The sequence below is a fragment of the Cupressus sempervirens genome, chromosome 3, assembly GCF_028749045.1.
Source record: "Cupressus sempervirens isolate cs-2001-9-10 chromosome 3, ASM2874904v1, whole genome shotgun sequence".
NCBI classification, from domain to species: domain Eukaryota; kingdom Viridiplantae; phylum Streptophyta; class Pinopsida; order Cupressales; family Cupressaceae; genus Cupressus; species Cupressus sempervirens.
In genome coordinates this window covers 568,794,283-568,809,340 of record NC_143120.1, presented here as the reverse complement: position 1 = coordinate 568,809,340, position 15,058 = coordinate 568,794,283, and the positions used below count along the sequence as shown (strand labels likewise).

Sequence of the window (15,058 nt, the reverse complement as noted above, 5' to 3'; positions counted from 1 at the left end):
TAAACAAAATAAAAATATGCATTTAAATTAAAGGTAAATACTCAATATTAAATTGTGATAGATTTACTTGCATAATCTTTGCACAAGGGGTCCAAAAATCTGGCTCATGAAAAACTCAATCTGCCACATCCATGTGTATAACGGTCGTAGCATAGGATGAGAAAGTCCACTCTGTAGCAACAAATATGCACTTCAAAGATGCCTTTTGTAACAACCAGTTTTCTTGGGTCTTAATTAACAACTAACATACTCAAAAAAATATAGATATTACTTCATTTTCATAGGAAGACAATTAAAACAGTTTCGTTCATATGAAAGAGATTGATGGTTAAAAACCAGTTAAACAAAATTTCTTAACTAAGAATTTAAAACACCATCAATGAATTACTATAGAAATTAAGATCCACATACCATGGAATTCGAAATCAAAAATCATTGTAGGGATGCTTCTGCAATCACCTAGATTAGTCCACAAATATCACTATAACAAAATCATATAATGACTATCATTCAATATCGCTATATCAAAATCAAATGATGATTACTATTAATTACCACTATATAAAATTAGGGCATCACAAACCATTGTATCAGTTAGGGCGTCGATTACCATGGGATCATTTAGGGCTTCAGATACCACCATAACACTTAGGGCTTCACTTACCACTGGATCATTTAGGTCATCAGATACCACTGAATCAATCAGTGCTTCAGATACCATTGTATCACTTAGGGCTTCAGATACCATTGATTCAATTAGGGCTTCAGATACCACTGTATCATTCCTTTCCTTGTGGCAATAACATAAGATTAGAAGATATGCTTATATTTATTATTCATATAAATGAAAGATTGATATAACATTCCATCAGATAAATCTTTTTCTTGCAACTAAATGTAAAATAACTATAATGATGAGAAAATTCAATTAATCTTACCTTGGTCTTGCATATACATCATAAAAGTAAAATACCTGTTTTCGATAAGCAATTGAATGTATAATTTATCTTTTTCTGTTGTACGTTCGACAACTTGGGGAGAGGTGAAACATTGTCAGGGGCTTAACCATCCAACCTCAGATCTTAACTTATTCCCCACACAATCTCTAACGAGAAAGACCCTCCCTACTTGGAATTGGACTTGGACCATCTGTCATCTATTGAATGTCTTGGTATCTAACCACATCACTAGACTTGATAGCAAGAGTTACAATAACAAAATCATGCATGAGCTATAAAATGATATTAATTTAGATTTAATGTATCATATCTGACTTTTATTTTCTAAGTTAGTGCCGATTCCATCTCACCTCTTCACCCTTTTTCATGGCTATATAGCCGGTGAATCCTAGGTGTTCAGATTTCAGCGCAATCAGCTCTGTTTGTTGATTCCCAACAAATTCATGAATAACATATATGTTCTAGCTTATCACAATTTGTGATTTGAAAAGGATATTCTTAAAGATTGCAGAATTTATTGTTTCATTAATTAATTTAATCATATTTGATTTCTCTTTTGCGTTCTTGCAGATTAATTCCACCTCTTCACCATTTCATGGCTTCTTTGCCGGTGAATCCTAGGTGCTGGAAAGATTATGACCATTTTGTTTTATTTACACCTCTTCACCATTTCGTGGCTTCATTGCCGGTGAATCCTAGGTGTTAGAAAATTGAGAGCATTCTATTCTTAATGTCATGGATCAAGACTACATGGTTAATTCCATTCTTATTCAAAATAATGGTGATGGTTTATATAATCATTACAATACTCTACAGCTATCATTTTGACTTCTTAGTGATGGTTGTAGTATTCAGTAATTATAGATCAGCAGAACTATATGGAAATCATGAGAGCCATCAGCAAATATTCATATTATAATCTTAGTTCTATTGTTAGTCTTTCTTAACCTAGCCGACTACAATCAGAATCATAAATTAGAAAAGATGGGAGTATAATACATGACAGAAGAATAACAGTAACCTGTTATGTATGCGATTGGGATTTTGATTGGAACTTGGCCTCCTGCCGTCCTCCAACCAGTATTCTTGCTTGGCTTAGTGCACCACCCGCTCGTGATTATAATGTGATCCGAATATTTGTAGGGTCCGACGGAAGTGAGGAATAATGGTGATGGTTGGGTGTAGCAGATTGAATATGTAGTAAACGTAGCAGAAGCATGGTGAGTCGGCTTGAAACAATCCGACTCTTATCATGACTTGGAAAGTAGGAACTCGGGTTGGAAAGTAAGATACGTAGCTGTAAAATAAGGACGATATCTAAGGTCTTGGTACAACTTCTCTTAAAGAACTATCTGTGGCTTCTTGGCTTCTATCGGTTTAAAAAGATTATAGTCGATTCAAATTCCAAATGTTAAAATTCGAATACCAAGTATTAAATTGATTTATCATGCGAAGTGTTAATTGGTTATAAACAAGGAAAGAATAAAAAGAATGGAAGGAGAGTTGGAAAGGTTATAATTCGATTATTGTTATAATTTATATTTACATACGTAAATGTAAATATCAATTAATGCTGTGACATCATTTTATCATATTATTATATTATAATTGTGCCACTTCATTTTTATATCTATATGTACGTATATACATATATATTATAATAATATGGTAAAGGATTATATTAAATAATTTGAGGTACGTTTTATATTTTAGCCCAATTATTTATGTTTCTCAAATTATTTATTTAAATAGCTCATGCGAGTCCCACAAATGTATCTTGTTTCAAGTCGCTAGGTCCTCAACCCATTTGCCCAGTGATGGTGATGCTCCTAAGCCTAATTCTTTTCTGACAATGCTTCCACCCCTTAGACATGTTTCCTGCAAGGAAATTCTCCGCAGTTAAATTATATTATCATAATAAATTATTTAATCATAATTAATCATAACTTTTAACCATCTTCTCAATTCCAAGAATTCGTGATAAATGATCAACTAGCTTGTTATCTTTAGTTGAAATTATAACGACTAACCATCTTTACCATTTCGCAAGGTTATAACAAATTAAACTGTCAACTGACTACATGTGAACCTCAATGGTTATAGTTTAAATTAGGTCAAAAATTGGGATGTAACACCTTTGATTGCATCATGGATTTTAATGTGATAGAATTGAGGGAAATTTTAATTAGGATGGGTGAACTCCTTCTGCCTTGTGTATTGCCTCCTGCCAAGGCAAATGGAAACACACACTAACTCTCCTTAGCTGCTAGGTTCCATGTATGCCAGAAGATTTTGTCCTCTTATATCGTCTACTATGCCTCAGCTTTCCTTTTTAATCAATCTTAGTTTAATTTCATTCTGAGACAAGTCAAAGAATTCTTGTCGTCAGATGGTAAAGGGAACATGAAGAGGCATGCTGTTAATTGGAAATGCTGCAACTATGAGCAAAGCTAGTGGTCGATTGGGGTTGAAAGATTTGAGGACTTAGGGGATTGCTCTAGTTGTGAAATGGATTACTAAGGCTGTTTAGGAAGAGTAGCCTTGGAAGGTGTTAGTGAGACACAATATCTCAAGGGCTCTCCCATCCAGAGGACTCTCTTGGAAGTGTTTGCCTTCAAATGATGTTTTGGCTGGACATCTCTCTACAAAATTGGCTGGCTCTAACCTATTCAAAGCCATTTGGAATGGATAGGAGGCTGTCAGATTGAGAATTACAAGAAACATATTGTTGATACTGATAGAATGATGCGGTGAGATTCTGAGAAATAAATACGGTAGAATTTGAAACATGGGGACAAACCTTTGGATCTTCTTCAGGGGTGTTCTACCAAAAGTTGGGCAACCAAAGGTATTCATTTTGTTTCTGATATCATAAAAGATAGTTAAGTTATAGAGTTGGCAGCAGTTGGGGCAGAAGTTTGACATTCCTCACACACGTGGAGGACTTATTCTTTGCTGAGAGAAGCCTGTATCTCTCCCTCCCTTCCCAGAGGTTATAACTATAGTGATATTAGGGTGACCCACTACAAATGGTATGATGGATCATGTCTTCCCAATGCCAAGGCAAAATATATCTAGAGGCCTCTCACCGATAGTCATGAAATCCTAGTACATGTTAACTCTTTTTGGAACTCACACTTAGACCTCATGGGATGGCAAAAAATTGTTAATGGCCAATGAGCCAGTCTCGTTGAACCTAAAAATAAGTGCTTTATATGGCGATTCCTCCTACACAAATTGCCGTCAAGAAGCGTAATGGGGAACCAAACATGTGCTCTTCCTATAGACTGCCTGAATTTGTATATTATGTCCTTTTTGACTGTCTGATTGCAAGTGAAGTCTGGGGCTTGTTTGGCCTTGTTTTAAACAGGAATTTTGATATCAGCAATGTTCTTTCTGGTACTATTTTGAGTCCTAAGAAGAATTGTAATTCTTTTTGTTCTACTTTGTCTATTGAAATTCTAAGGAATATCTGGAAGTTGTACACTGACAATATATAATGGCAGAGACGGTTTCCTTACTTGAGTCTCTCCGTAGACTCATTTTTCACAGTGTTGCTGTACAAGTTTCAGTAATGTTGAGGTTGAACAAAAAAGAAATTTATAGGCCTTCTACTAGATGATATAGTGAGGATGTTTAGATGGGAGATTTCCTATGAATATAGCTGGACAAGGTCAACCCCTGAATGTTCTCCATTTGAGGTTGCAATGGAGAATTTCATGGCTGAGATAAATGAGGAGAGGAGGCAAGAAAGACAGGACAAAGAAACCCCTATTGCTGTTGTACTGCTTGCTCCCATGCCTGGATTGCCACTAGCTGCGGTTGTGGATCAACCTTACAGAGCATGTGTTGAGAATTATAAAAATCTGAGATGGATGGAAGGCACATTGGGTTGGACTGCATGGCTACACAGAAAGTAAAATGATTGAGTTTGAAGATTTAGTTATGTTTTATTCTTTTTTTGTAATCCATTTTGTATATCTGAGGTATAGTTTTGATCTGGTTGTTCTGAACAGTACCTGTGAACTTTGATATGTGATGTAGAAATGTGAACTGTGAACTGTGCTCTTTATTAACATAGAAAATATGAACTAGGGTCTGTTATGTAATGTGCTCTACTTAGCATACAGGATACACAACAGTCATTACTAAATAGTATTCTCTATCATGCATGCTTTTTGAATTATAAGTATTAGAAAAAGTAGAATGATCAATCACCTCTGCAGTGGAAAGAAAATTTAGGAGTGTCCTATCTCCCATTGGTCCAACCGTCTATCATGATGGTGCACCCCTTTTTGCTCAAAGACACTAACTGGTCCTCTAACTCAACTTTTATATCCTCACCCATTTCTAACAAGAGGGGGCCACTCAACTCAGCATCATAGGGGCTTTAAACCCCACCCCACAAATTCATACAGCATCTATCATGCCTTGCTAGTAAGTAAATTTGTCACAAATAGATTAGATGAGGATGTGTGGAAAATTATAACAATTCATTATGATTAGACAAAGGGAATATCAAAGTCTAAATTTTAAAATTTAAATTTAAAACAATCAAATAAAAAAGAGTTACTTGGCCGGAACAAATGTAATGTTGCAAAAGTACCAAAACTTGCAAATTGATATTTTTGCAGCATCATGGATCTCCTTGTTCCAAGACACACTCTTAAGGGAGGGCTGTAAATGAACATGGCACAAAATAATTGTCGAATATGATTTTTTCGAACTCTAGAACAAAGCTAATGGTGCCACTAGGAGCAGGAACAGAAGCACTAGGGTGAAAGGGAGGCATGGAAGAACCCTGTCCAACATAACCTATGGATGTGTATGCTGACGTACATGAACCACTATTAGCTCACTCCTCCCTTTGCCTCTTCTTTGTTTTCTATTGTTCAAATGTTTCAAGTTGCACGTAACATGCAAGAATTACCTTGGGAGGTGCTAATCAACATGACTCAGTATCACAGCAATGTATCCTTACAATTGTTATATAAATCTATATATGCCCATGATTAATTTCTCTACAAAATTTGCATTTCGCTTGCAATCTTGTTCCACTAGAAAAGTATTTGGTTGAAGATTAGGAGTAGACACTGGGGAAAAATAGTTTTCAAAATGTTAAAGCTGGTGCAATAAGGCTTTTATAAAAAAATTACCATTTTGTGCATTGTGTTTTATAAAGTTACAAATTAATACAAAAAAATCAGGAATCCCTACAGTTATGCATTGTATTTTGTTCTTGAATCTTGATTATATTCCTTTGAAATTCAAAGTTCAAAGAAATAATTTAGAAAAATTAGCAAACCCTACATATTTATTTTTATAGAAAAATGTGTAAATTCATGTTCACAATTTTTTCTATAAAAATGTAGGGTTTGCTATTGTTCTACTTCGGTCGTTGAAGTATGAAAATTGGAATTGAAAGGAAAACATTCAACTTTAAGAACTGGAAGTTAAAAAAAAAAACAATGCAAGGATAATGTTGCCCCAATGTGACTAGTGGAATATTTTTTAGCTCTTCCTTCCCGAGGGTTGCAAAACTATGAACTCTTAATTATTTCTTCCTATCTCACACGTCTTCTCTTTTCTTCTCAATAACATGAAATGATTTGCAGTTTAGGGCTGCAAGGAAGAAATAGAACAAAAATAGTCAACAGAACATAAGTTTTTTTTTTGCATTTTTTTAAATTGGGAGATGTCAGCTGAGTTATGTCACTTGGACTAGGAAAGTCATGGCGGGTCACCTGCCTGACTTGTATGAGTCTGGGTCAGTCAATTGGACTCGGCAAGTGCAACTTGTTTCACGACTTGCAAAGACATGGTGAATCATAGCAAGTCTGGGAACTTTGGTATATATATTTATATGCATGTGTATGTATGTATGTACACACACACACACACAAAAACATGCAAATTGCTCAATTTATGGAATATATTACCTAATTCCTTCATATATAGATCAAAATTAGAGTCCAGTACACTTCTTTAATCAAAAAATGAGTTCAATACATATAACTTGTTACAGTTCTGCAAATCTGTAAAAGTATTTTTTTCCCCTTTTTCCTTTTCAACTCAGAGGGCCAACATAGCTGTAGAAGTGCAGAAATAAGGTCGACCTGATTATATTATGAGCAAAAATGCTATATACAGGGCAAACTGGCTGCTAATATCACGTTTATTTGCCCTTTACCTACTTAACAGCATAATATTACAGCAGAAAATAGCATAATGGTGGTGTTTGTTTCTCTTCTGAATGCTAAAGAGGTATCTTCCACAGCAGAGCAGCAAAAGCAACGTTCAAAGACCAGAAGTGGAGTGGTAACATCTATTTAAAATTTTGCAGGCTTGTTGAAATAAGTAGCTGAACAGTCAGTTCAGAGTTCTTTTCATGTTCAATTTTTCCTTTGGCAGGGGATGTCAGCCTTTCTCTTGTTGTTCCCCTTCCCTGTAATGGGGTGTTCCTGGGACATCCCTAAATTTTCTGAAATAAGAGGACAGTGTTGAATATTTTCTCTCTGTACCCCTGACCTCGAATGTCCTTTGGGAAAATATCTGAAAACCCATAGGAATGTATCCTTTGGAAATGCTGTTTTTGAATATTAAAAAACTTGATTTTATTATCCAGAAGAGGAACACATACTGCAGGCTATCATCTCCATTATGCTATCAGAAGTGGCAGATGATAAACCATTGAAGTAATCCAGGAACAAGCAAAATTGTGAAACATTCATTCCCTACCTGATCCCAGCTCTTTTGTTGTGAGAACTTCAACAATGTTGCTGCGCTAGAGCAAGTAATTCGCCTGTTGGTTTTGGTCAACTCAGATGGTGTTGAACACTCGAAATTTTTTGCATGGAAAGCCTTCTTTCGATATTCTAATGGATATCACAGTTCTGGATAGCACTAGTTCTTCCCTGCCTTTTAATGCTTATTATGGCTTTCTCATGTGAATGATAGTGTTGTTAACCTCTGCTTTCGAGTATATTCTTAGCAGCTTTTTTGTTGTACATAGCTACTTGTTAGCTGAAAATAATAACTACTATTTGCTTTCCGTTTGTAAAACATAAATGCATGGAAAATTGTTATTAGCCACATCTCTCTATTTAAATAGTATCTCATTAAAATATATGTTTCTTATTAAAAAATCAAACATTCAGGTTGTGAAATGTCTTACCAGGATATTCTGCATACACATGTTGCTCTCTGTTTATTTGAAATGCTCTTTAAGATTTGTGCCTTTCTGAAATTTATGTTATTTTAGCATGCCATTTGAGTATCTATTGTTTAGAATTCCAATAACTGTCTATGGTAGATGGCTAAATTGAGTGCCTCACTTGAAATTGTTATCATGAATAGAGCATTTGCTATACAGATGTGTGAAGGTTTTGCTTAAGGTTGGTTCTCAGGGCACATCATCTGTTTAATTTTATGCTATTCATCATGACAGGGGTGATGTGTGAAATACTTTGGAGTGATCCCCAACCCCGACAAGGGCGTGGGCCCAGCAAACGAGGTGTAGGGCTGGCCTTCGGGGAAGATGTGACAAAGAGATTTCTTCAAGAAAACAATCTTGGTAAGCTCTGTACTATTTTTTTTCTTGAATGATAATTTTGAATGCTACTTTGACTTTCATAAATGATAAACAGGGATGGTAGACACATTTATTTCTTAGGAAACTGTTTTAAATATAAACTGGTGTCCTGTACAGAACTGGTAGTCAGATCCCATGAAGTAAAGGATGAAGGTTATGAAATCGAGCATGATGGAAAACTGATAACTGTTTTCTCAGCTCCTAATTATTGTGACCAGGTGATTTGCTTCTACTTGAGATAATTTCTAGCTGAGTGATGTTTGTGACACTGTTAAATACTTTTACAGGCTTTTGTATTAGTAGCAGTGAAAAACAGGCCCATTTGTGAGATGCTATATATTGAGAAAGTGAAGTGTTATATCTGATGATGATTTATAAGAAATAGTCTCATTTAAAACATATACATGTTTCCTGGGGTAGATACTCCTGTGGATGGTAGTAAATTCTAATAATAAGCCGAGACCTGTAGCTGCAAGCTTGAAGTTGACAGGCATGATATTTTGAAACAAGAGCATTTATTGTACCACTTGTAGATATAGTGAAATAAAGATGTTTTATATTGGTATATGTAGAAGTTGAACTTTTGGGGTATTTTCTTTTTCATATTGTACGAATTTACAACTTTGAAATTATGCGTTCTCTCTGGTTGATGAACAAGGGAATTGAGACTATGCATAAGCTGCTTGAATTCATCATGTAAAATGCTGGAGCAGTTCATATAATTGTTGGACACATGTTGAGATTTTAAATATCGTAGCATGGAAGTTGGTTTTCTACATGTTAATCTGCCTAGATGCCTAAAGAGGTCTCCAAAACCAAAGTCAACAACATGTTCGAGCTCACAATGGAGTGGTGGCTTTGCATATGAAAAAACCTTGGTACTTCTGCACCAAAAGAATCACGATGGAAAGTATCCTATATGCTTTCAGGAGATAAAAATTGCATTTCCCATCAATGCCGAGTATTTCATATGCTCCAAGAAAAAGTAATTTCCTTTCCAGGAGTGTGAAATGTGATAAAAGTCATTGCAAATGATATTTGGCTCAATGATCTAGTCACCTTATGCTTTCTACAGTAGTTCGAAGTCATCTTCATCAGATCCTCATGAAGAATAGGGTTCAAAGGATCATCACATTGATTGCTGATGCTATTAACCCGAGAGATGTGCAAATAATAAGGGATAGAAACTTTCTTTTCATGTCTAAAATGGTTTAGGAATACGAAGTGAAAATTTTGAACTATGGCGAATCTACCATCCAAGGTTATATATTCCATGATTGCTTTCAAAACTTTCCTCTATTTTAATTTTTTTTTCTTAGTCTGGGTCATCTCAAAGAACTATCATTTTTCTTAACCAGTAAAGCTTTTTCTTTCTTAGTTTTGGGAAAAATTTCACCGCTTCCTTAGAGAATTTAATGTCTTTGAAGATTTTTTTTCAAGTGTTTTGGGTGCCAGTAATTTTTTCTATCAAATCCATCGTGATTTCCACCTTTCTGCTGTGCAGAATTACTTCCCCATTGCTCCAACTATCAGCAAAATTTTGAGTGATTTCTTGGTCAACACCTTTAATTTGCTCTAGGAAATTCGAAATTCCACCCTTCTGAAGGATTTGTCACACTTTCTTCTTTTTTTTCATTTGGAAGATCTTGGCTCTACGTAATTCAACTCTCCTTCCATTTTTTCTGAAAAGCTCAAGTTAACACAGTCTGCAAAAAAGAAATGCAAGTTCATAGCTTTATGACCCTAGAAAGCATGGTAACTTATCCCGTCATTCACGAGGAGATACTTTTTGGTCATGTCGGTACCATAGGTCTTTCACAGTAAGTTGTCATTTCCAGTGCTATTAATGATCACCCCTGCTTTGAGGTTAATGTTTTCCTCATTTATGATATTATATGTTATTCACCCATATTGACAGTGCCTTGCCATGTAATGATTTCGTTACTTTTAATACCAATGTTGGCCAATCTATCAGCCACATAATTTGTTTCTTTAAAATCATGGGAAGTAAAAAAGTTTCTGAAACTTTGAGCAACAACTTTTATTTTCTCAATGATATGTTTAATGTCCATTGAGCCATTATTTTCAACTTTTATGCAGTTAACAATATTTTTTGAATCTCAAACCATTCACACATTTTTTACATCCTGCCATTTATGCAATTTGAATGGTGTGAAGGGCAGCCATTGCTTCTGCCATATGGCAAGTTTGATCTCCCAGAGGGACTGCTATGGCACAGATACAATTGCCAGCTTCATTTTTCACTATCCCATTGCATCTTGCTAATCCAGGGTTTCCATTTGCTGCCCAGTCGAAATCAACTTTGGCTAATACGGAGGAGGTGAAGTCCAACTAGGATCTCTCTTTTTTGCTTTCAGTCTCGCTTGATCTTCGAAATCTTCCACCTCTTCAGATTTTCCATTTCTTCCTTGTTCTGATCTTTAACTGCTGCCGTGTCCAATAGCATGTTTTCATTAATGTTTATTATAGTCCTTTCACCAATCACTTTCAGGTTCATGCTGTGGTTTTGCAGAATCCTATTGTTTTGTTCTTTCCACACATTCTAAATAGTGTGAGGAGCTATGAATTTCCAGAGGCTCTCCACTCCCTTATAATGTATTGGACTTTTCCATTGAACAAAGATGTCATGTATAATGTTAGGCATCGCCCAGTGAACTTTCAATCTCGTGAACATGATCAACCAGATCTTTTGAGTGTTCTTGCATTCTATCAATTTATGATTGGCGTTTACCATTTTTTTTTGACTGAGATAGCATTTGTTAAGAATGATGAAGCCTTTTTTCGCTATGTTGTTAGTAGTTAAAATTTTATTTTGAAGAACCAGTAGAAAATGTTGATTTTGGGAATTAGAGTCTTTGTCCAAGCATTAGCCCAGATTGGTTTATGAGAATCTTTGAACACCTCTGAGAATACCGAGTAAACTGAGTATCTACCATTGGGGTTTAGTTTCCAAATAATTTTGTCATCTATTCCCGGTCTATGAACCAAGAAATGAGATTTAGGTCCATAGGATCCAAGTCGGTGTTGATCAAATTCAGATTGTGTTATTTGTCATTATTCCAGTAGTTGCTAACTTCAGTACCAAAATGGTTGATGCATCTCTGCATATGATGAGCTAAGATAGGGTACTCACCTCTAAGAACACCGAGGAAACTGAGTATCTACCTTTAGGGTTTAATTTACATATCATTTTGTCATCTATTCCCAGATTTATGAACCAAGGAATGATTTTAGCTCAATAGGAGCCAACTCAATGTTAATTAAATTCAGATTGTGCCATTTATCATTATTCCAGTAATTACTAACTTCAGTACCAAAATGGTTGATGCATCTCTGCATATGATGAGCTAAGTTAGGGTACTCCTTTAGAGGTTTTCCATTAGTCATTCATCCTCCCAGAACTTAATCTTTTTTCTATTCCCGAGAATCCACTTACAACCAATTTTTGCAATTGACTTAGACTTTTGAATACTATTCCATATTTGAGATCCATTTATTGTGACTTCAAATTCGAGGAAGGAATCCAAATGCTGAAAATTGGTTAGTTACATTGTTACACCACGTTGGGGGACAGGGGGATGGTGGAACGGGGGATAGAGGGGCCTTAATTTGGGGATGACAAAGGGACAATGGCGGGGGACCTGGGGGGGGGGGGATACATATGGTACTTCAAATGCTAGTTATGAAAAGATGTATTACAATATAAGATATAGAGATGTAAAAGAGTAAATACTTGAACATTGCATTGAATTGGAACATCGAACATTGAACATAATAGTCAAATCAGCAAATAGTTAACATGATATTTTGAAACAAGAGCATTTATTGCTCCACTTGTAAATATAGTGAAATAAAGATGTTTTATATTGGTATATGTAGAAGTTGAACTTTTGGGGCATTTTCTTATTCATATAGTACAAATTTACAACTTTGAAATTACTTGTTCCCTCTGGTTGATGAACAAGGGAATTGAGAGTCGAGACTATGCATAAGCTGCTTGAATTTGTCATGCAAAATGCTCGAGCAGTTCATGTAATTGTTGGACACATGTTGAGATTTTAAATATCGTAGCATGGAAGTTGGTTTTTGTAATGACTCCATCCTTTTAGCATTTCAGTGGAGTTCTTAGCCTTTATGTTCTCCGAAGGCTAAGTGGAGAAATAAGGAGAAATAGATTTAATTAATTTCTTATAAAGTTATTAAATAAATTAAAATTAAAGGTGACTTTATATTTAATCAATTTAATATTGTATTGGAAAGGGGGAAGCTTCTAGAGAGTGCATTTTCTAGAAGTACAAGTAATTATTGCCTTGGAAAGGGGGAAGCTTCTAGAGAGTGCAATGAAATAATATTTTATTTCCTTCTAGAAGGGTGAAGGAAAAGAATAAATAGGGAGGGCAGCCTCATTGTTGAGCATCGAACGTGTTGCCATCTACTCTTCTAGATAGCTTGTGGAGCAAGGGATTTTGCAGTTGTTATATTGATTATTGGGAACGAACACTCCCACTGATTTTCATAACTGAGGTGGTGAACTATCTTTCGAAGGGTTGCAACTATTGGAGAAGACAAATCAGTCTTTTCATTGTGCCGAATTTGTGGCCTAGGGTCAGCTTCAACCCTTCGGAAGATATTTCACCACCTCAGTCATGCAAATCAGTGGGAGTGTTCATTCTCAATGATCAATATAACAACTGCAGAAATCCTTGGCTCCACAAGCTATCTTGAAGAGTAGATGGCAACACATTCGCTGCTCAACAATGAGGCTGCCCTCCCTATTTATTCTTTTCCTTCACCCTTCTAGAAGGAAATAAAATATTATTTCATTGCACTCTCTAGAAGCTTCCCCCTTTTCAAGGCAATAATTAGTTGTACTTCTAGAAAATGTACGCTCTAGAAGCTTCCCCCTTTCCAATAAAATAATTAGTTGTGCTTCTAGAAAATTAAATTAATTAAATATAAAGTCACCTTTTAATTTTAATTTATTTAATGACTTTATAAGAAATTAATTTAATCAATTTCTCTTTATTTCTCCACTTAGCCTTCGGAGTACGTAAACGCTAAGAACTCCACTGAGATGCTAAAAGGATGGGGACATTACAGTTTTTCTACATGTTAATCTGCCTACATGCCTAAAGAGGTCTCCACAGCCAAAGTCAACATGTTTGAGCTCACAATGGAGTGGCGGCTTTGCATATGAAAAATCCTTGGTACTTATGCAGCAAAGAATTACAATGGAAAGTATCCTATATGCTTTCAGGAGATAAAAATTGCATTTCCCATCAATGCTGAGTATTACATATGCTCCAAGAAAAAGGAAAAAGTAATTTCCTTTCCAGAAGTGTGAAATGTGATAAAAGTCATTGCAAATGATATTTGGCTCAATGATCTAGTCACCTTAGTAGTTTGAAGTCATCTTCATCAGACCTCCATGAAGAATAGGGTTCAAAGGATCATCACAGTGATTGCTGATGCTATTAACCAGAGATGTGCAAATAGTAAGGGATAAAAACTTTCTTTTCATGTCTAAAATGGTTTAGGAACACAACGTGAAAATTTCAAACTTAGGTGAATCTACCATCTAAGGTTGTATATTCTATGATTGCTTTCAAAACTTTCCTCCATTTAAATTCTTTTTTCTTAATCTGGGTCATGTCAAAGAAACTATCATTTTTCTTAACCAGTAAAGCTTTTTCTTTCTTAGTTTTGGGAAAAGTTTCACTGCTTCCTTAGAGGATTTAATGTCTTTGGAAGATTTTTTTACAAGTGTTTTGGGTGCCAGTAATTTTTTCTATCAAATCCATCGTGATTGCCACCTTTTTGTTTTGCAGAATTACTTCCGGGTCGCTCCATCTATCAACAAAATTCTGAGTGATTTCTTGGTCAACACCTTTAATTTGCTCTAGGAAATTCGAAACTCCTGAAGGATTTGCCAGACTTTCTTCTGCTTTTTTCATTTGCAAGATCTTGGCTCTACGTAATTCAACTCTCTGTCCATTTTTACTGAAAAGCTCAAGTTAAGAGAGTCTGCAAAAAAGAAATGCAAGTTCACTAGAATAGCAGCAGTAGTATTTGAAATAAGTTGCCTGATGAGATTGACTACTCTGTTGTTGAAACCAAAAGCTTTTAGAACTTTGCATAAGAAGGTCCAATCAACTCTGTTGTAAGCAAAGTAACAAGAATCGGAATCGGATCGGAATCGGCAAGGCCGAATCAAATCGTGAATCGGCCATGAATCGGAATCGAATCGGCCATGAATCGGAAAATTTAAAAAACCCTTGAAATTTAGTGAGTAACTTATTTCATAAACCCTTTATCGCTGATTCGATTCACCGATTCACAAAAAATCGTTTGGCTTGAATTGAATCGCCGAATCGCGTGAATCGCATGAATCGCCGTGATTCTTGGAACTATGGTTGTAAGCTTTAGATAGGCGAAGTTTCATTATAAATCTTTCTTTTTTCGACACTTACAGAGAGTGGATTTTTTC

General features: G+C 35.5%; 1 protein-coding gene across 3 annotated transcripts in view; it reads left to right on the top strand.

Moving 5' to 3' along the window:
• The window catches only part of PP5.2 (protein phosphatase 5.2), a 140,486-nt gene that overhangs the window by 107,640 nt on the left and 17,788 nt on the right, over positions 1–15,058 (top strand). For all 3 annotated transcript variants that reach the window (XM_089820958.1, XM_089820956.1, XM_089820957.1), the window contains 2 exons: positions 8,407–8,532; positions 8,668–8,768. In XM_089820958.1, coding sequence (XP_089677084.1) covers positions 8,407–8,532; positions 8,668–8,768 — 227 coding nt within the window. The remainder of the gene's footprint in view (positions 1–8,406; positions 8,533–8,667; positions 8,769–15,058) is intronic.